This window comes from Calonectris borealis, chromosome 2 (genome assembly GCF_964195595.1).
Source record: "Calonectris borealis chromosome 2, bCalBor7.hap1.2, whole genome shotgun sequence".
In the NCBI taxonomy this organism is placed as follows: domain Eukaryota; kingdom Metazoa; phylum Chordata; class Aves; order Procellariiformes; family Procellariidae; genus Calonectris; species Calonectris borealis.
In genome coordinates, this window is record NC_134313.1 from 132,552,697 (window position 1) to 132,576,299 (window position 23,603).

Here is a 23,603-nt window from a genome sequence, read left to right on the forward strand (position 1 = left end):
TGTCTCATGGGATGAATAAGGGAAATTCTACAATATGTTTTAGAAAGAACTGTCTAATCTGAAATCTGATCTGTCTAAGAAACAAAGGGATGGCATGCAAAAATCAACACTTACTCCTTTTTCTGCGAGGGAAGAAGGACTATCACCAGTTTCCTCATACTTTTTTCATTCTGCAGTGTGTCAAGAAGTCAAGCTTTCTCCTTTAACTCACCTATGACTGGTGTTCAGTGATGCTCCAGCGGAGAGGAAAAATTTCTCATCATCAACTTTTATAAAGCAGCAAAGAAACATACTGCCTTCTCTCTGAGAATGTTTCATAGAGTTCCTTAGTTTTAGCTCCTCGGCCTCATCTCAGTCAGGCATTTATCCACATGCTGAGCTTGAACAATATGAGCTGTCCTATTTCTGCGGGATTACTCACATGCTCAATTAGGAACCTAAGTGCCTGGCTGCAATAAAGCCTTAATTTCTAACAAAACTGAGTCTCAGACACTGTGTTATTACTGGATGAAGGGCAGAAGGCAGGGAAACTTTGTGAGGAGCTGAAGCATGGCATCAGCTGATGCTCTGCGCCTTGCCACATTGCTTCACACCAGCGTACTGATCTTAAATAATGCAAATAAACATCTAAGTGGCATTGACATTAGACTTGCTTAGCACATGCCAATCTCAACAGTGGTAAAAGGAGAAAAAGAGTGGTTTCACATTCTCTTCAAAACTCAAGCACGTACGTGCTGTGGCTGGAAGTCAAAAATGACTACGCTGTTTCAGCAGCTAAACAAATTGCCTACTCGTCACACGAAGCAGGTGAGGTCACTGGTTCTGCTCTAAGAGGGCAGGGCAGCACTGGAGCAGGTTACCCACAAAGTGGCAGAGCCTCCATCCCTGAAGGTTTTCAGGACTTGGATAGATAAAGCCAAGGCTTTGTTCTGCTCTAGAGCCGACAACAGCAGTGCTTCAAGTGGGAAGCTGCATCAGCTCACCCCAGAAGTCCCTGCCAACCCACATGTCTGTGATTCTTACCTTCCCTTCTTTCCTACCTCAGTGATGGAAAAAATGCCATTTTGAATAACATTCCTAACATACAGCAGACTACGAAAAGAAATCTGTTATTGGACATTATTTATTGATCTGTTACTCAGGTATAAATGCAATCAAATCCACTGCCTAGAGACTGCTGGCTGCTAGTAACTTTCCAGATTTTTCCCCCAAGTGCTTTCCTGGTAATACAAAATTATTCTTGCCATTCCTTTTATTCTCTGTGTCCCAGGACTATCAGAAAAAGTCTGAAAAAAATCGTAATCTGTGAAACCTAAGTACCTTCTAACAATTTCTCATAATCAAGTAAGGATCTTCTTCATTAGTGTCCATCTTTCCCAAATACAGCTGAAACAACATTGTACATTATGCCAAAGAGTAAGGCTTGGATTCTGAAAGCTGTTCCACTTTGATCGGCATTTGTCCATGGATATGTGCAATACCGTTTATTTGAGTACTTTGCCTGTATAAACAGGAAAATCTGCCTTTGTTGAGAAGCTAGAAGGATTGAAGCCTTGATCACAATGTCAATAAAAGGCAACATAGTGCATCTAAATTTATCCAGGACTTAAAGAAGAAATCAAAACTGTATGCAAATAGTATGTTAGCAAACTTTAAGAGTTACTAGCTAAAATACACGGAAAATAATTGTTAAATAGGCAGTAAACACAAACTGCTAAGAGTGAAATACATACACTAAGTTAAAACTGTGATGAGACAGGACAGTAGATTGCATCATAGACTAATGCTATCATTGGACATAACCTCTATAATTAATTTACCAGATTGGGATTTTTCTAGCAGAGTAAAGAAGCATACATTACCTAACACCGCAATGAAAAACTTATGTCTGTGGCTAACCAGTCTCAGCAGTAAATCTCTGTAACCTGAAACTACTTTCTGCATTTTGGAGCTGTGTAACTTTTTCCAAGGTCATTCATGCATGGGGTTCAGATGCTGAGGCCATGACTTCGTCATTACCACAATATTGGCATCCTACATATATCTGAATAGGAAATTATATATTCATATTCTATTAGTTCATTCTGTTTTTTTTTTAATTTTAAAAAAAGTCTCCTTGGACTATGTGTAAGCGATCAGGCAAAAGCAACCAAACTTTTTCACTGCATGCAGTGGTCTGTCTGCTGCACCCGTGAGGCAACTAAGAGAAGGTAAGTAGAGGCATGCGCTTATTCCCTGACTTTTTAATGAAAACTTCCTGCAAAAAAGGAAACATCTGTCATTTCAAATCCTGGTCTCGTCAGAGTCAATGGGAGCTTTTCCACCCTGGAGTAAGCCAGGTTCCTCTTCTAAAAAAACCCGCTCAAGTGTCTGCTTCTTTCCAAGTACCCAGCAAAGATCACTGGAATGGTCCAACTCAAATCAATAGTCTTGCTGACTTTTAAGGAGGTTTTTCCTATACATTCAAAATACTGCAACCAAAAAAAAAAGTCTTTAGAAAACAGTGTTCTGAGAAGCAATTTTTGTAATTTAATGGCATACTCAAATTTTGGTTGAAAAAACCCCAGTCCATTCTGAGGCAGAATGTCATTCTCAGGTAACATAGAGGTGATGTCTTTGAAGTCAGCAAGGTAGTTTGATGTGCATGTAAGTGAAGTCAACAAGTTTATTCCAGTCTTTAAAATTATACATGTACATGCATGTAACTACTGTGATTCTTGTCTTTTTGTAGTTCCATTTTGGTAATGGCACTGTACTAAATTTGAAGTTGCCACAATAAAAGAGATGACTTTTGCTTAGGATAGTCCTGTATCTGAAAACAGCAAAAAAACCCTCCTCTGCACCCAAAGCTACAGTTTCATTAAAGTTCCAGTAAGGGTTTAAAATAAAAAGACCAAATTTAAAGGCCATCTTTAATAAGGGTTTTAAAAGCCAATATTTTGTCTTAGATCTGTGCTACTTTATTAGAAAACACATGTGGAACAAAGCAAAAAGAGCATAAAATATGCACTTCTGCACTGCACTCTATGTAAATGATTTTTCTAAAGGCAGACAGGAAGGTTCAAAGAACTGATAATGGTGTCTCCAACTTCTAAACCACCACTTCAAAAATCAGCTTCTATTGCTAAGGATGAAAAAATATTATTATCTTAAAGTGATTTGGTGACCCATATAAAAAGACAAGTATACTCAAGCCTGACCTTTAGTAAACACAGGCAGCATTAACCTCTACCTCTGGAATCCTTCCTGAAAATCTCAGCAGAGAAACCATGAAAACCAGATCTGCACACTTGTAAGGCAACCCAGGGAGTCTGGCACTCATAACCCTGCTGCACTTGCTCCACGGAGAACCAGGAAAGTTCAGGTTTTGCTGCTGTCCCATGCGGTAATTTCTACAAGCATCTAGTACATTTATGTCTTTTTTCTAAACAAAGAAAGGGAAAAGACCTAACAGTGATGCCTTGGTAAGGTACTAAGATTATTCAAATTTCTGGTATACTCACAGTATGATTTCCATATTGGAGGCTGGTATTCTTCAGCATCTAAAATAGAAGCAAAAAGGGGGAAAGAAATCAGTCAATTGGCCACTGGGTCAAACTGTCGGCATGCATTTTTCTGCTGAGAGACCTCAGCTTGTCAGCAAAATTCACATTTCTTTCCCCAGAGAGATGCTAGCTCATTTACAGTACAGCTTCCTACGTGAGAAAAGAATATAAATTTCAACCACTTTTGGAACCAATATGCTTTTTGCAAATTATTCAAATGTAACAGGAATTAATTTCTTACCAATTTGCATATAGTTTCCCGACTCACCAAATTAATTAACTAGACTGGTAACTATATTCTTTATTTACTTTACTTGGCATGATAAACAGACAAATCACTACTGGTTTTCAATCAGGCTTCTAACCCCACTATTAAGATTTTAGAATGAGCATCAATGAATAATACACGCCTTAGCTAAAAAGATGCACAGCTCAGGCTGGACTCTGATGCACAGACCCGACAGTTCCAACGAGATTCAATTACACTTCTTGAACCCACTAGAATATGTAATTGGCATATTTTCCAGAAACTGCATCAGCAAAAATAGTAATAAAAAGTTAGGAAAAGGCAAGACTGCAAAACCTGCAACTAGAAGCAGACAATTATTGCCCTTATCGACTGAAGGGGCACAAAAAGAGTTGGTATCTTCTCTTAGCGCAAGAGTTATACAATGCTGCTGGGTAAGCTTTTGGCAGTGGGAGCAGAGCTTCTGTGTTTAAAAGTGTAAGTTTGTAAAGTCTGAGCTAAAAAATCCCCAGTTTAAAAGCCCAGCAAGCAAAAGGGCTGGGAGGCAGACTGGTGCGACTGGAGGACACGGCGAGCGTGCGGTCCCACTCCACAGGGAGGTTTCCAGCTCTCTGCAGGAAAGGCTGCTGCTTCAACCTCCAGAAATCCCAGCAGAGGCCAAGCTTGAGCGGTAGGAATTAAGTAAGTTACCAGCCACAAAGGGTGGGGAACCGGGTACTCCTTTGGCTCTAAACTGCCAGGTTGCCAAACACTTTGAAGAGCCATTTACAGAGGGGTATGTCATTAACCTCCTAATGCTGTGCAAGTTAATGAAGGTGTTTGGTATTTACTAAACTTCTGCTTAAGTTATGCTAATGTAATTCAGTTATAGTTGCATAGCTCATGCTCCCCGTCTATTTATATACACACAACCACTTTAAATATATCCCTGCAAAAGTTTGTTTACTAGGAATGTTAATCATTAACTACCATCTGCCACTTTTAACTCTATTGTTTTAAAAAACGATAAATCTAGCAACGATCACAGTTACTGCCTGGAATAATACCCTGCAACAATTTGCAGCTACATTGATCGGGAAACCCATTCAATTCCAGTTTCAACTGTATACACTTCACAACTTTGGCAAAATTTAAAACGCTCCCAGACTGACAGAGTTATACCGTGCTGTGGCAATCCAAGAGTAATTAGCTTGCAAATTCATTATGCAGAAGGATTATTTCAAGTTATATGAAGCTATTCATGAGACCAGTGAAATTTATTCATGCAAGAGCGGACTGATTTTTCCTTCTCTCACATTATAATGGTAATATATTACTCTTTTTTTTCCTATACATCTGTTGCTCCACATATAGTTTACCATAACACCATAATATTGTGTATTAAATTCCTCTGTCATACTTCTGCACTACTGCAAGAGAATTTCTGAATTTGCTTGTTCACTTAATATATTTTTCCAATAGGAGAAACATTGAGACAATGCAAATATCTGATTATCTATACTCGTGACTTCAGAAAAAGAAATAATAGTGGGAGAAACAATGAAAAAACCATGAGTATCAGCTTAGTCTTCCAAATTAATTAGAAAGAGCACAGTAAATTGAACAGTGAAAGCTGATCTACAAGTGACCATAAAGTGCTTCATTAGCTTGAGACAGACTGATGGTGTGGAAACACTGCAGCCTAGGTGGAGAACAATCATCCAGGAGATAGTCGTAAAACAAAACTCCCGATGATTACGTTAGATTTGTCACGGTTATGAATCTGTCAGCCCAGGAAAGAGCGGACAGAACCATTCCTCAATAGCTAAAATAATTCTTAAGGGCAGCACACTCGGAGGAAAACCACGGGTCACCAGCTCCACATTCGCCCTTATGAGGCACTGCAACATCCTCTGTGATCCCTTCAGCTGGTAACACGTCCCTAAATCACAGGGAACAAAACTCCATATAGGTGGCAGTAGTAACACTGTTTATTGTCAAGCTATCATGCATGACATCTGATGGCATCAAATGGGAAATAAAGAACGATTAGTTTAAATACAACCTGGAGACAGAGGTCATGCTTAAGGATCAGGGAGATGTTTAATGGAGCCTAGACATAGACCTCTTGCTCCCTTTGTGGAAGGAGGCCACTGGGCCCCTGTCTAGCCGAAGATGCCGTTCTACACGCCTGTCGGCATGGAAATTAGCCTTAGGACAGCAATTACCAAGTCTGAGTCACCAGAGAAACACATTGACTCTCCTCCTTGTATGACACAGTCTTAGGACTCCCATCCTGGATGACTAGATTAGACTAAACTTCAGCCCTTCTTAAGTCAGGGGTCAAATGAGACAAATCCTATCTGAGCAGACTGGATTATTACTATTTGCCCTTTTTTGAGATTTCTGTTCCGCTTCTTTTTTTATTAGTCCTCTTTTATTATAAGGTAGCTCTACTCATTAAATCATGCTCCACTCCCCACCACCAGACTTAACTCAGCAGGTTCCCAGAAGTTGCCAATAATAGTTTGGGTGGTCGGCTCAGTTGCTACGTGACACCTCAACTCCCACAGCTTCTGCCTTCACCTCTGGCAATGGTCTCAGCAAGGACCACAGACCTCAGTTTTGAGCCACTTAGCAAAAATCAATCAACCAACCAATCAATCAATCAGACTTGGCACAAATGACGAGTGCCCCACATTGAGCTCTCATTAAACGATATTCCTAATACGAACTTTAATCATAATGCCTATCACAACTGTGATTGGCAGCATGGGAAAAAGGACTCACTGACGTATTTTCAGGTGACAAAACAGGATCAGTCCTATTGCTGTTTTCTTGTTCACGCTTTCAACAGTGACTTCTTGTCTAAATTCAGAAACTGAGCCAGCTAAGGTTGAAAGCAGTTGTCACAGGAGAAACTCGGAGCACAAGATGAGTATCAGTTCTGAAAAACTCAACAAAATGCCACAGGGCCAGCTATGATACACCTTTCTGAATCTAGAGAGACTCACTGTGAAAAAACTACAGAATGCCCAGTCTAAGTCTTTTGTATTATTTGTATATTTACAAAATACACATATTTTGTATATATATACATGTAATAATATTTGTAGTATTATTTTGTATTATTCTTACCAATATTGTATCAGAAATGACCTAAGGACCCGAAAAGCTAAGGAGTACTCACTGGAAAGACCAGAACTGGCAAAAAAGCATAAGAGACTTCCACGAATAGTATTACTGGCAATAATGTTAACTAAAAGCTTTGAAACATACCAGTTGAGAAGGTTAATATTTATTAGACCAAAAAAAGTAACTAGAAGTTAGCTGTATGCTAAACAGAAAGGCAAAAGGAATGGCGAACGCTGACTCCTGGAGAATATTACAGCTACCAGAAGGTTTCTCACTGCATACATAATTGACACAAAAAGTACTGGAGAAAATTGTCAAACCAAAAATGATACTGTGGAATTGGAAAGTGGAGTAAGGAAAAGCAGGCTAGTTCTTCACTTAATTTGCTTTACTCTTCACAGAGTAGAGAGGATGAAAAGCGTCTTAGGAATAAAATATTTTCGTAAAGCTGATGGAGCACTGTAAAGCTGAGTAAGTGTAAAAAAACACAGTAAAGGGAGTACTGAAAAGTTGGCAAAGCTTTAAGCAGACAGATAAAAAGTAAAACTACATAAGATTTTTTTTTTAAAGAAACATGAAGACAGAAAACAGTATTTCTGTAAATGACGGGTGGTAAATGGTTAATACATTACTCAGAGCCATTCTTAAGCAATTTCTGAGAAATGGGCTTACATTAATTATATAGTAAGTAAGGTTATTCATGGACTTCAAACCTTGTTCTTCACCGTGCCTGGCGCTGTATCAAAGGTGACACCTTTCTGGATGTAGTTGTGAAAGACACTGGAATGACTGAATGGCTTTTTACCACTTCCTTGTACTTTGTGAAGATGATGATGTAATGCCAACCCCTGTGGGTTTGTGCTATCAGCACTGGGACTGACCTAGCTAAAGCAGGTCTAATAAGACACCAATTAAGCTAAAACTTTGATTTTTCTGACTACCAAGACTGGTAATGCACTGGAAAGAGGGAAACTGTTTTACAGGAAAGATCACAAATTATGTCACATGAATCAAATATTTCTGACTTGTAAGTGGCATTTCTAATTATAAGGGGAACAGTAACAAATATCCATACTGTAGCTCTACGCCATGCCCAGTTCCAGATATTCTAAAAAGTATTAATGATTCCTATGGTAGTAAAGAGTTATGCAGACTAGTAGCAAGACAGCCACCAATGGGTGACCATCATTCTTTGCTAATTTCTTCACAGCCACTATGAAAGAGGAGAAAAGATTTTTTTTTTGCCTTTGTCCTTACTATAGGATTATAAAAAATATACTGCAGTTCACCTTGGAAGAACTGCCTGAGCCTGGATTTTCTGCCACCATTGTCTGAAGTTCAGACTTCCTTTCCAGTAACAACTAATTTTAAAACTATGACCTGCATGTGCAAGACAAGACACTTGTGTGTGAGGAAGAGCCAATTTGGAAGCCACTGGCTTACTGGCAGTGTGCAGATAAATGATTCACCGGATGAACAAGTCTAGTTACTAATTTTTTCATCTTCTATTGTTATTTTCAGGACCAAGACTAATAATTATTAGTATTTTAATGCCTTTTGTGTATTTCCTTTAAAGAGAGTTTTCACAGTTTTACCATATACACTTTCATATTTACAGCTTTGTTTCCAAAACATTAAGTTAGCGTATATTATTAAATACATTTTTCTTATTTTTATATATGTAATTATATATATAACAATAACATGTAACTGTTGAGTAAAAGGTTATGTGAAAGATGAACAGTGTTTGTACTCTTTAGGCACATATATTTTTCTTGTCTTTTTCTTCATACAGCCAGAATTACATTATACAATCAACTATAATGGGGATGGACATCACAAAATCACAGAATGGTTGAGGTTGGAAGGGACCTCTGGAGGTCATCTGGTCCAACCCCCCTGCTCAAGCAGGGTCACCTACAGCCAGTTGCACAGGACAGTGTCCAGATGGCTTTTGAATATCTCCAAGGATGGAGACTCCACAACCTCCCTGCGCAACCTGTGCCAGTGCTCGGTCACCCTCACAGTGGAAAAGTGTTTCCTGATGTTCAGATGGAGCCTCCTGTGTTCCATTTTTGTGCCCATTGCCTCTGGTCCTGTCACTGGGCACCACTGAAAAGAGCCTGGCTCCGTCCTCTTTGCACCCACCCTTCAGGTATTTACACACTTTGATAAGATCCCCCTGAGCCTTCTCTTCTCCAGGCTGAACAGTCCCAGCTCTCTCAGCCTTTCCTCATCAGAGAGATGCTCCAGTCTCTTTGTCATCTTAGTGGCCCTTTGCAGGACTCCCTGAGCATGTCCATGTCTCTCTTGTACCGGGGAGCCCAGCACCGGACACAGTGCTCTGGTGTGGCCTCACCAGTGCTGAGCAGAGGGGCAGGATCATCTCCCTCGACCTGCTGGCAATACTCCTCCTAATGCAGCCCAGGATACCATCAGCCTTCTTCGAGGGAAGGGCACATTGCTGGCTCATTTTCAACTTGGTGTCCACCTGGACCCCCAGGTCCTTTTCTGCCAAGCTGTTTTCCAGCTGGGCGGTCCTCAGCATATATTGGTGGATGGAGATTAAAGTGAAAGAGTAATAAGGGGGCTTCTTTTTCAACACGTCAGTTCTTTTTCAACACGTAAAACATTACTGCATTATTTAATTTCCACTCTGTGCTTAAAACTAATCAATTATAGATGCTCATTTTCATCTTATCTGAACCCCAAATGGCTAATCTTGTGGATGGTGAAGGGCTATTTTCATTTATTTTGCCCTCTCACCAATTAATACGTGTGCATACACAATTATCTCACATTGCAGTAATTTTGCTAACTATTTTAAATAGGCACTTTTTTCTATGTTTGATTGTCATATGGCATATACGTTTGGGCGTTATGATTGCTTCTATTACATACAGTAACTGTCCTTGCAGGCACGTCTGACTACGCTTTGGGAAAGAATATTGTCATTTCTTAAGTTGCAAATAATCATACTGTCAAACAAGTACCTCTCTTTAACTCCTGAAAAGCCACTGTTCCTTTGAAGAGAAAAATTAATTCTCTTGCAGTTAATAATTAGCAATGTAGCTGTTGAAACATTTCAGCGTGTCAAAAGCTCTGTTTAATGTTTCATTCAGAACGCACAGTTGCCCATGGAGGAGCCAGCAGTTGCCAGCTTTACCGCTGAACTTTCTTGTCATCGGTACATGGACAGCTAAAATATGGAATGAGACTTCTGCTTTTGTTTTAATGAGACACTTCAACTTTCAGCATAAGGCACAGAAACAGAAATGATCAAATTGTTTATTTGCAACATAGTTTATAATTGGTGTATCAGTTCAGATGATGGGTGCTTCCCACTGCGCTATTCTCTTTTTAAAAAAAATGCAGCAATAGTGTGTAATTTAAAATGTCAAAAAATGCTCACAAAAGGGGTGGAGTTCTCTCTTGCCCAGCAATTAGACTGAAACAGTAAGCTTTTAATAAGCACAATATAAATTGACAGCGATTTTATATCTTTTGCTTTCGCCTACCATAAACTTGCTATTAGAAGCCACTGCTGTAAAGGTAGCTCATTTAGTCTGTTCTATGAATCAGAGTCTTTCCAAATTGTGCTCTCTCCTGCTTTTGCTTCAGATTTCAAAACAGTATCTTTCCACTAATAGACAGGTGGTCAGTCCATGGATAATTTTGTTTACTGCACATGTCTGCTTTACTAAAATGCAAATGAAAGATCATGCAAGTAGATAAATTTAATAATTTAGAAGAGTTATCAAGTACCAAATAAATCACTGTGAAATAAGTGAATTATTAGGGACCTACTCCAGCAGATCACAGGAGATTTGAATTATTTGAATCCACAGCTAAACTTGTAGAACAAAAGCTTGAGGAGCCATGTTCCGCAGTTGGTGAGGGGTGTTCAGCCAGCTATGAACATCCAATTGGAGCAATATCCCATTTAATTAAAAAATTAAAGAGAATTAAAAGCATTGAAAATATCATTCAAAATTTGGAAATGGAGAGAAGGAGTAAGCAAGGTTCTCAATAGCAATAGGAGAAGTGTAAAAGGGAAGGGTATTTGTACAACTCTAGTTTTAGCAGTCTCTTTAGGAGACTAGTCTTTCTTAGGGCTACTGCGTGGGGCCCAAGAAATAGAATTAAACAGGCTCCTCCAGAGAGCAAATCCAAGAGCCTGACAGGGGTCTAAGTAAGCTGATGAAAATACTCCCAATGCTTTAAATATTTCCTGGGAAATATGCAAGATTTAAGAGTGCAGAGGGGTATTCACACCGCCTAATCTTAGGCAGGTAGATCCTTTTTAATGCTGAATCACACTGAATCTATTTGACCTTGGATGGCATTTAAGAGCGACCGTGAGGTAGGTGCTTTGAAACATTTTGTTCACAGGGCAACATTGAAGAATTTCGTCATGCAAGTCACTAAAGGTTTGTGTCTAAAAACTAGAAAGGCAGACAACGAAAAAAATCACAAAATACTTCCTACGTGCTTGATTGCCAAAAATCTGCTTGAGTTAATGGCTGCCATTAAATTTAATCTGGTCACTAAAAATTATGCCCCAATGCTTGTTACCATTCTCTATTTTAACATAATGCCAGTGTAATTAAAATGTAACACAGTTATTTTCACATTTTCATGTTTTTAACCTATAAACCAGAGGTATCAAGACATTAAAATGGCACAATCAGGCTCTGCCTGACTGAGAGATTGACATTTCTTTGGTAGGAATAAACAGATGACATAAGTTAAATCACATCACATTAGCAGACCTCCTATCTTACACAGATGTACTTTAGCTTCTAACTAATGACCAGTTAGTTCCTGGCTAAAAATCAAGACCAGATAATCAGTTGGCATATATGCGAATAGCTCCGCTGAAGGAATTTTATCACTGTGCCGAATGTGGCAATGCATTTCCAGTCATTTACTTATTGCATCCTAAAAAAAACCCCCAACCCTCCAGCCAATGATCCCTGGACTCAGCGAAGCAGTCCAGGCATTGTATGAAGAAGCATGTGACTGAAATAACCACGATAATGTCAAAAAACGGCATTCAAAGGGTCACTGTGAAGTATTTCAATTAGAGCATTTCTGTTGAAGTAGTGTCAGCACATTCACCGTTCCAGAAATGCACTCATACATTGACATGATGCCCGTTTATCTGGCGTGTCAAAGGAGCCAGCACATTCCCTGAAAACTTATTAACCTTTAGCAAAATCCAAATCGTTGCTTTTGGTAACTCAGTTATTTTTGACACGTGTCATTTTATCATCTCTCTAACCAAGGGCACAGGTGTTTGCTTCTGATTATTCAAGGGCACGAGGTGGTCCCTAGTCCTGCAGTTGCCTGCGGAGGCTGTTCAACAGCTTTTCAGAGATCATCTCGGTCTTCCCCATCTAGCCCTGCATTTGCCCTTCTCCGGATAGAGAAACGTAAGCCTTTTTAAAGGCCGAAACTGCAGACTCAGGATCAAGTGGAAACCTAGTAACTCATATCGCTCAGGAAAGCCATGCGGTTTTGAGAATTTACGTTGGTAACTTACAAAAATCACAGAATCAGTTGTACTCAGCACAGGGGCTACTTACATGCTAGGGACTTCACTGAACTCTGCAGCCTAAACACAATTTCAAGGCTCAGACACCAGAGATGAGAACTACTCTGCCATGCAGAGCATGCATAATGACCTGCAGAAGAATAAAAGGCTAGCAAATAATTAGACCTTTCTTTGGCTTCCTTTACAGGTCCTATAGTATTTGCTGCAGTATTTGCTTCTATACATTAAAGCATGAAAAACAGGAAAAACACCACCCACCTGCAAAGCATATTAATCATTCCCACAGCTCTCTGATAAACTCTTGAATAACCAGGGCTCCTAGGATAAGAGGCAATACTGTACCTGTGTACTTTCTCTGTTACAAAAACACATTTTTCTTTTAACTACGGTCTCTTGGTAGACTTTTAATTACAGTCTTTGCTGGATCTAAGTGTGTCAACTACATTCAAGGACAACTGAACTATTACTTTATGCAAAGTTAGTTTCTGGATCTTCAACTTACCTTTTTTTAAAAAAAAATAGTTTTGATTAATCAACGTCAGATATTAACGAGGCACCCACCTTCTCTTCAAATACGTTGTACAAATGGACAAACACTTCACAGTCTTTTCTATTGTATCACCACCCACCATTTAACTGCTCCCCTAGTACTGCTGTTCCTACAGTTATTAATTTGGATCTAAGTAATAGAGAAATGTTTATCTTCTTAAAATTAGGTTCCATAACAATAAGTTTATGCTGACAAGATTCTTATGGCTTAGAAAGGTCTATGTAACCACACTTCCCTCCCTGCAATCTTAGCAACAAAAGAGTTACTACCAGTATTTAAAATAGCTAGAAAATTATCATGGACTATTTCCTCTCAGAAGAATATGGTTTATGTGTTGTTTCCTTACTCAGGAGGAATTTTAATTGCCTTCTGGAAGTCTGTAATTCTTCCAGGAGCTTTTTACTACAGCTTGGCACTTCCACAGTTGATAATGAGTTCTTACAGTATCATAGAGTTGCAAAATACCTTGTACGAAACACTAGAAAATTTAAAATATACTTAGGTCTTCCACAAGTTTTATCAAACTAACCAACAGGGCTGTGCAAAATATCCAATGCCTGGGCATGGGTGACAATTTTGCTTTGCAGCTTTGCAACTTGCAACGTTGACTGCATTTTCCCTAGAGAAACACTGTGGTTGATGGTATGTCACATGAGGCAAACCCCACGTCTCTGTGGGGTGTTACATCTCTGTAACATTTTAATAGTAAAATTAGAACACATCCAACCCAGTGCTCACAGGACAGATGTACCAGTGGCACTGAGTGGGAGGACAGAATTTAGCCACCCGTGATATATAAAGGAAAATGCGACTGCAGCCTGGCTAATATCCCGATTTCCTACTTTGCAAATTTTAAAGATGCATATAACACAAGAATACGGTATTTAAGTGTCTTAGAACACATGAAGCTTCTTTATATGTGACAAGTAAATCAAATACAGTGAAAGCAGTAATTCCCACTGTAAAAATGGATTTTGCTTCTGTATAATCAGAGATAGGCCAGTTATTTTTACACAAATAAATTACAAAGAAAGTTGAAAACATGATTTTTCTCAATAACTTTTCTGGATTTGTTTTTCACCCTTGTAGAAATCACAAAGAAAATTTGTTTCTTACCTCACTATAGCCCACTTATCTTGCAGATACACCTAGAATACAGTCAAGCCAGTACTTAAAAGCTCATCCATCAGATCTTTGATCATAAAATCAGTACAGTAAGAAAAAAATATTCTCTTCCTTGGAGCTATTTTTAAAGATACACACAGGTGCCACAATTTTGAACAAATCCTCTAACTCATTCCACTAAAACACTTTGCATAAGGTCAGTTAATTATGAATAAAGCTATGGTTTTGGCACAATTATATTTACTGTATGTCATGGCAGAGGTGCAGGGAAAAGAAGCAATATTCATCAAAAGCTTAGCAAATGTATTTGCTATAAGCTTCCAGCAGTTAAATAATAACCAATAATCAATACAATATCAGTAAGCAAGTACACTCTCTACTCCAAATGATAAAGTTTAGACATCAAATATCCTAATTTTTTTTAGTGTGGGCCAAAATCAGCAGCTGATCTTTATGACCCAGCACAGGCTCCCCTTTAAACAGCAAATGAGTCAGAATTTCAATAGCTATGGACACAAAAAAGATGCTTTCCATCCATTCCTTCCTAGCAATGAAACCAAGGAGAGCTTTGTTCCTCTGACAACGCACCAGTCTCCATCTAACTAAATGAGGTTCACGTTCAAGTATTTTTTGACTTCCAGAGAATGAACGTGTGCCTACATGCTCAGAGACTCAAAACTGTCAGCGTAGTTAGACTAATGTTACTCCGGAGCACAGAAAGGGGAGAACAAAACAAATTCAAGCCTTTCCTTTGGGAAGACTTGGCAAATCTCCAAAGCCATATGATGCAATTTGGTTTCAGCTAAGAGGAAGGGCTGGTGCCGAGCAAGAACTGCAAGTCTTAGTAGCAACCACCGCTCTGCAGCTCTGCTCCCATCTTGGGAGCTGGGTAAAAAGATGAGCTAGTGCTCTCATCTCCGACACCACCTGAGCGAGGATGGATATTTCCTCTTGTAAATGCACCAATCCATGTGAAACACTTTTTTTTAAAGATTTTCCTGCTTTTCCTATATGTTTGTTACATCATACAGGAAAGCTTGTCAGAGCTTGTCAGATCATCCTAGTAGCTAAACCTCTCAAAATATAGATTTTCTTGAGAACCCAGAGGCTGAGGTTGCTGTTTGTCTGCGGGTTTATTGGCAACACCGAAGGTTTGTAACTAATGACTGAGACATTAGTGCTGCCCTACAAGCCACCCCAAATGAAGCTAAATTTTTGCCAAGTTTTTGCTTCATTTCATCAACGTTATTTGATGCTCGCAGAGAGACAGCGAGCAACTATGTCAGCTTCGTGCACCAGGAACTATAAAAATATTCTACAATTCTAAAATATACATTTATTTTAAACTTTTACTTCTTGTGCTTGTTATTTTCAAGGATAGTTAAAGGTAAACCAGGCTGAGAGAGTAAATATGCCTGCTTATGACAGCAGAAAATAGACCTGAATATTAAAAAGAAACACATCTCAGAAGGCAAGCACAGTGAGACTTAAATCCAATTTGTAAGATAAAAGCTAACCAGACCACTTACTATTGCCATCTGATAGCATTCAATATTCCTTGAAATTCATTAATATGCTAGGTAATGTAAGTACAGTGCATGTATACAAAATTAATTCTATTAATTTCTACATTAGAAAAATCTACTGAAAGGGGAGGAGAATAATTATAAGGCAGTCTTATCCATCTGTGGAAAAGGCATAGCAAAACCAATCTAAACCTCAGAAGAATAATTATCCCATGAGACTCCCACCTCCTGGGAGTGCCCATTACTGTGTTAGGAGAACATAAAACTGACAGCTATTCAGAAAGACCTCCAGAGCAATTTCGGCTTAGCTCTACTGCTTATCTTACCTTGTCATCTTTTTAGAATATCTACAAGCTTCCAGCTAAGTTACCGATATTGTATTTTATTTTTACAAGCGAGCAATAAATGCTTCTTCTACAGTATATACTTTGCCTAACAGACCAAATGTTGGAAAAATGCTTATGCATCTTAAATAAAAGGCTATTCAAATTTAAATGGTTTTACAGAGTAATAATATTTCATTTAGATCTGCCTACTAACTGCTGATTGCTTAGTCAGATTAGGTGGAACTCCGAATGAGGCAGAAGCAAAGCATTTTATTATCATTAAATATTCCCATTATGGCAGCATTTGGAACCAAAATTAGGTTTGGTGTTATGTCCAACTGCTTACAAGTACAGTTTAAAAATAAAACACAGCAGTTGCTGACCTAAAAGTGCTTGTGATTATAGTGTGCGGCAAGCATCCAACAGATAAAAGGAAAAGGGATGGAAAAGCAAAAGGGTAACAGGAGGAGTACCCATGTCAGAGTCGTAAGTAACAGTCACAGCATCCTGCCCTCTCTATTAAGAGAATAGTTTCATCTGACTGCAACACAAAGATAGCTAGAAAACAGAAGATGATGTTAAAACCAAAAAAATTTAAGAACTATGGAGCATCACAGAAACACACTAGGGATAACTTCAGCTGATTTATTATTACATTAGGAAGCTTTGCTTATAAATGTTAAGAAAAATGGTGGAGATTTAGTTCCTTCTGAGAACATGAGAAAAAACACCCTCAATACATTTATGTTACATTTTTATTGAAGTGACACATCACATAAATAATAAAATTATTCTGGATCAAGGTTTTGTAATAACTTATTTCTACTGAGGAGTGAATTATTCAAAAGCAAACTGCAGTTCACCCCGAGCATATCCTTCCCTGCTTAAGGTTCACCTGACTTCACTGTATTTTCAAAGACATGCCTATACTCTATTGCTCAGCAGTTTGATTTCAGGGTATCATTTTATCTGATGCCAGCCAATTTACTTACACCGCTGCTGTGCAAAGTCTGGTCCAGCGTCCTCAAATGGTAAACATTTTCAACAGAGAAATGCTTCTTTTCTGAAACTAATTTATTGTCTAGAAGAACCACATTTCCTCCCAGCTTCTCACTCATTAGGATCCAAAACTCAGTCCCCACCGGAGCGAGGAGGCCAGATTTGAGAGCAGTCATGTATATCTGATGAGGTCCACGAGGCACAAGATCAGTGCCATTAGACAGGGAAATTCAGGAGAACGCCAAGTTCTGCCGCAGACGATTTACGACGACATAACCGTTGGCTAAAAGGAGCCATGAAATGTGAGCTTCCATCTAACGAGCCACCGCTTGTGCGCAAAAGCACTCACGAAAAATCAACGTGAGGTGGTGCTTCGTGCTCGTTAGCTCCAAATCACACCTCCGCAGGAAATGTATTGCAGGCACTTTTAATATAGCAAGAGAGCCTTACACAAATGCTAATCTCAAAACACTCACTTGAAAATGCTCCAATGGTTTTATAACAATGGAAGAGATGACTGATTAGGTGCCAAAGTGGTTTCATGCCAGCTCTGAAGAAAGCTTTTGCAGCTCTTATGATTTCTCTTAAAACAGATTCAACTTTAAGTTCCAATGTCCTTCAAAGTACAGGTGTCTTTTTGCACCGTTTCCAGCCGGGATTTCAGAGCTGTGCCCTGACTGCTCCCGCTGCTGTGCAGAAGTGTTCGCCTAGCAGGCATGCTACTTCTTGCAGATCCTAGACTGGTGCACTACATTCCTGAACCACTTGTTCTGCATCTAAATCACTATCTTTATTGTCTTCTGTACAATAGCTGACGAATACTCGCATGGTTTACTTAAAAGGCGCTGCAAAATATATACTAGCTTTACATTTATCAAAGAATGAATGTAAGTGGGAATAAAGTAGCATAACCAGTACTAAAGGCACATCACCTAGGAGGTAAAAAATGAACGCAACCTACAACTGAGTAAGATCCCCATGATATTCCAACTCAGTAAAAATTTCGATATCAGAGAGCGCCAAACTTCGACTTACAAAACTTACCCTTCCTCCACTGATTTCAGTAGGGTGGGAGTGATTTATTTCAGCCAAAGAGCTGTCCAGAATTACATGTTCAAGAATTGTGAGCTCTGAAATCCCAGTGGCCATGGTGTTAACAGCAGATGGTTCTCACGCTCCTCTCAGTAAGCTCAGTACCAATGACTGCAATGTGCTCTACTAACACTGAAGTATCAAGAACTTAAGTAATAATTTTACTCATGTGCTATATAAGAGTAGCCAGAGCTAGGCATGCTCTGATTTACGGTCCAGAACTCTGCCACTGAAAAGGGCACTTGATTTTTGCACCCGTGTCCAGATCTAGGGAAGTATTCTCCTATGGCAAAATTTATATGAACTGCTAAAGTAGCGAAGATTAAAATGACCTACAGAACTACAGAAGTACTGGATGAACACAGATTCTGATGATCACTGAAATAAATAACTAACTTGATTAAAAAAAGATTATTAAAAACCTCTTTAAAAGCTAAGCTAAAAAAATACCGAAATCCCAGGCTAGAAGCAGTATCAAACACTTTTTAATTCAGACCCTGTTTAAATCCAGTTCCCTCACCCATAAATATTGTGAAGATAACCTTATTTCAGAACTGAAACCTATAACAAAAGTAAAACACAGCAGCCCTGACCAAAGGCCAGCACTACACAATCAGATTTTAAAATGGATGAGTTCCAGTGGCTATACCCTAAAGTAGCTGAAAAAGTTCAATGAGGTCCATCCTTTTTCTGAATATGCTTATATACATTTACCAGCATATATAGGTGTAGATATCTCTACCTTATATACTTATTAAGATTCAGTCTTTATTTTTACAAGTGTGGTCTGTGTACTCCATCTCTCACACACACTACAACTCTTCCCATCACTTCAGGTTTCAGTGGATTTTTCATAAAAGAGTATATGGAATGATTCGTACGTTTTCTTCCCTCTTTGCACTGACTTTCAAAATAAATTTTGTGGTTTTACCGATTTTTTATTCAGAGTTTCACAGGTCCAGCTAGCGAAAAGACAAACCAGTGACACAGCTGAGGGATGTATCAGGAGGGAACACCCTGATATTTAGGAATGACAAAGGATAGGTTTGCAATTAAAGGACAGTACTGGAACTTCAGATATTGAGTTCAATTTCTAACTCTTCCAAATACTCCCTGTGTTACTCTCCATCCCTGTAAGCGGGAAAAACAGCACAGTCTTTCTCCCAGCCTCTCTGAGCCTTCCTGGGGATGGAGTCACCTTGCCCCGAGCCTTGTGCAGCAGCAGAGCCCCAGTTCAAACCTGGCCTTTAGACATCATGGTAAAATGAGCCACAAATACGTCTGCTACCTCAAACAAAAGAGCACGTTTCAAAAACAAGTGGCTCTCTACACAGGCACAAAGTAGGGGCAGGGTAGAAAGACAGGGAGACAGAAGTAAACAAATCCAATCTTCAGTGAAAAGTTCAGTGGAGTAAGTATTTCTAATCTGACAGAAATAGCCCTGTAGTGCTGCAGTGCTCCAGCCGGGGCACAGAAATCAACGGTAGCTGTTGAGAGCATCGTTGAAGAGGGGCACGGGGAAGAAAATTGCTGTTGCATTGTGAGTGGAAATGAGTCTCAGGAGCTTTCCTTCAACATTTCCAAACGGAGATCTCTGTATCAAGCAGTGGGAGCTGAATTCTCTCCCTCCACTCTGATTTGAGTTGCAACCCCTCCGATTCCGTGGCAGAGGAAGTAAGAAGCTGTAGGGTGTGGATGTGGAAGGAAATCAAGAAGGAGCTTGAGTGGCTGTGCTCACACCTGGTGGCACATCCCAAAAAGTGATGGCTCCACACCGGCCCAAAGTACCGCAGGAGGCTGAGCAGGGGAGAAGGAAAGCGGGTAAGAAAACAGCCTGCCTTGATTCCCTGACCTTGCCATGTTCCCTGCGAGAAGAACCGCTTGTCCGTGCAGGCTGGCCGCGCGTCGGCAGAGCACACCCCAGCAGCGGCAGCACGGTGCAGAAGAATTTGCTGGACCACACCTGCACCTACCAGCTACCCTCTCACCGAACACTTTAATGTGGTTTCTGCTCTCTCGCACTACTTGTTCCGGACAAAAAGAGCAGGTCAGGTCAGACAATCTTGCTGTTGGATGTTTATCTTGGTGGCTGTTTATTTCTTTCTTTATTTTTAGTAGCGCAATGGGGCCTTGGTGGGCTCCGCTGCCTCTCGGGCTCATCCCATAAGTGCTTCTGCAGGCTGGAGTAGTCCCATCTCACCACCTGCTTTTGAGGGCCTTCAGTTCTGACCGCTGAGTATTTTCAGCCGGCATCTTCACTACATCAAACGGTTATTATCACTCTGAGCACTCTTTTCATTAGCCAAACATTTCTCTACATTCTTTTAAGCTGAAACCACCACTTCTACTTAATGGAATAGCAATTAACTTGAAATACTTGGCTTTTTACTGCAATGCATCACTCTTTCACAGTCTGATATGCTAATAAAAATTGTATGCTAACATAATGTATAAAATATCATCTCTGATTTTAAACTAAACCAAAATTTATTGGCTCCAACAGTGCAATACTGATCTACCCAATGAATATTAATGTATTCACAGCAGAGCAGACCATACAGTGCACTGGAGAAAGTCTCAGTTTTTCTGTTTCAATAGAATTTTAATTCTACTCAAACCTGAATGCAGCTCCAGACTGAAAAGTAAACTTGAAATGATACGGTATTTTTTGCTACGTGGCAGCTCTCATACTCCATAAACTATTCCTTCAACCCCCCAGTAAACAAATTAATTGGCAATCTTGCAAACAAAAATCCCAAGTTCTTTTACTTCTTTTAAGGCATCATTAGCAATTATAGGATGCTGGCAGGACAAATTATGCTCTTAGTTATACCTCTACAACCTACCTCTCTTCTGCTTATGCTCTTAATCCTTACCCAACTCCACTGAAAATGCAAATCTTTACAATTATGACTGTAGGGATAATGGTACAACATCACTGCAGTAAAGATGTTCATTTACCTCAATGGTTCTTAAACTCCAAGCCTTGCACTGGCATGGATAAACATAAATTAACTGCAATGTTTAAGCTACTATTGAGCAACCACCACCCAAAACTAAGCCAGCAAACAGCACTGCTAGACTCCATAGAGAGCTACACCCATCCATTTCATCTGAAAAAGGAAGCTGATGCAATGCAAGATGACATGAGAAAGTGATGATTGATTTAGTTCCTCATGAATAACAAAGTACTCCCTAACACCACGAAGGAGCAGATAAGTGCAGGAAGTAACTGAAGTACTGAGACAAAGGTTACCAGCAAACAAAAAAAGAAAAATCCAAGTATGGTGGGACAGACAGAATTATCCAGGAAAAAAACAAATCTCAAATAGCTGTACAGTTCAGGTGTCTCTTCTGATTTCAAGTCATGTACTTTTTTTTTTCCTGTTCAAATTGGACAAGGACATGTCTACCTTACCCACTTCTAAAAATTATTGTTATATATCCAATTCCAGCTCTATCCATTATTCATTTACTGATTTGGAATTTCATCTTGCAAACAAGCTGTTATTGAAAATCTTTCGAGAAGTGTCTCTTGTGACCTTTGAGATGTCTTCTTAAAAGAAACATAATTCTGAAATACAATTGTGCAGCAGACCTTGCACACTGATGTCTCACTGAGTAAACTGAATTAAGGTCAAAGTCAATTGCTCTTTTGTTACTCTCTGGTACTAGAAACTAACCCAGGAATAAGCCATTTCAGCTTGAATAAGAAATACAATTAATGAAATAGTGGACATTTGTGCTGCCATTAATGCATTTCAAAAGAAACAGATGCACCGAAAGTTTGACTTGAAAAAGCTTTCACAACATTATTTATTTATCCATCCTATTGACAAATTCTAGTTACCAATAAAATGTACTAGAAAACACATTCACTTGAACTAAATATGTATAAGAGAAAATTAAAAGTATCAAGATATAAAAGTCGTAATAGCAAAAAAGTGGCAATACCAAGGGAAGACCAATGTCCCTCTCACCCAACACACCATTTCCAACAATGGCCAACACCGTTGGCTCAGGGGAAGAGTCTGAGAGCAGGACAACCAAGCTGAAGGAGGTTCCTTCCCACATGACACCATCAGAGCTACATCATACCCACTCACTCTGAAGCGCTTTGGACATAAACAATCCCCTGGCGTACATCAGCACCCACACAGAACAACCACGGGAAAAGTTTTATGCATGCAATGCTTCTTCTTAATTTTAAAATACACAATGTAGCCAGCTGCCATTATTTGGTCTCTGAAGTAAAAAATACGCAAACTGTAGAGAGGTTCACTTCCTATATTTCAATTTTATGACACTTTAATTGCACTGAATTCAAAAGCAGTAACACTGTAGTATAACTGTAAAAGTATTATGTTGAACCAGAGCAATTCTTCTGAACAACATGGCCATTTACACCAGCATCCTAATATAACACATATTTATAATAGAGTGCCTGGTGAGATAAATTAGTCATACTGTAAATAGCCATCAGGGATATGGAAAGTAATAGTTTCTCATGACCTGCTACATGTGTACAAAAGCAAGTGACTGAAATGATGTAAATATTAAGATGGTATCTTTAGCAGGCACTCCTCTGCCCTGGAGGGAGAGCGATGGGGACACCGTCTGTGCACTTCCAGCTTCCCTGTGCTTTAATGAACACCCAAGCTGCAGATACACATCCTCTCCAAGAAGCAGTTCTGCTGGTTAAAAAGGCAACAGAGAAGGAGTATAAACACATTACTGGATCAGTAGGGGTTAACATCACCAAGGTCAAAGGCCAGCTACAGCTAAATTAGCCAGCTATGCAAAGGGAAACAAGAAGGGCTTCTGCAAGCAATGCCAGCAGCAAAAGGAAGTTCAGGGAAAATGTAGGTCCACAGATGAATGGGGTAGACAACCCACGGACAGGCAATATGGAAAAGCTTGCTTCCAGACCTGTGCACGTACCGCTACAGTTTGGGAAAGGGACGGGCAGTGGACAGTGGGGAAGTAACTGGTTAGGGACTCGTCAGCAAAACTAGATGTATTTATTCAAATACCTGGGGCTGGATGAGATTCATTCCAGGGTGCCAGAAGAGTTGGCTGATGTGACTGTGTGGCCATTATGTATGAAAAAATGCACACAATCAGGGTAGATCCCCAGTAGCTGGAAAAATGCTGATATTATGCTTATTTTAAGAAAGGCAAGAAGGAGGACCAAAAGAACAACAGGCCGGTCAGCGTCGCCTCAGTCCCTGGACAGGGCAGGGAACATGTTCCTTGGAGTCTGCTTCCAGACACACGAAGGACAAGAAGGCAATCAAAAACAGTCAACACAGACAGACCATGCTTGATCGAGCTGCCTGCTTTCTGTAACAAAATAAGCTGCTATGTGGGTGAGGAGAGAAAGGTGGATGCAATATACCTTGACTTATTAAGGTTTTTGACACTGTGACTCTCCCATACTCATTTGGGAGTTGAGGAAGTAAGGGCTAGAAGAACAGACTCTTAGGTCAGTAGAAAATTGGTTGGTTGGACTGTCAGTCCTG

At 39.6% G+C, this 23,603-nt stretch overlaps 1 protein-coding gene across 2 annotated transcripts in view; it reads right to left on the reverse strand.

Moving 5' to 3' along the window:
- CHN2 (chimerin 2) overlaps positions 1 to 23,603 on the reverse strand; it is a 163,719-nt gene that overhangs the window by 92,381 nt on the left and 47,735 nt on the right. For both annotated transcript variants that reach the window (XM_075143488.1, XM_075143487.1), the window contains exon 2: positions 3,504 to 3,542. In XM_075143488.1, the coding sequence (XP_074999589.1) occupies positions 3,504 to 3,542 (39 nt within the window). The remainder of the gene's footprint in view (positions 1 to 3,503; positions 3,543 to 23,603) is intronic.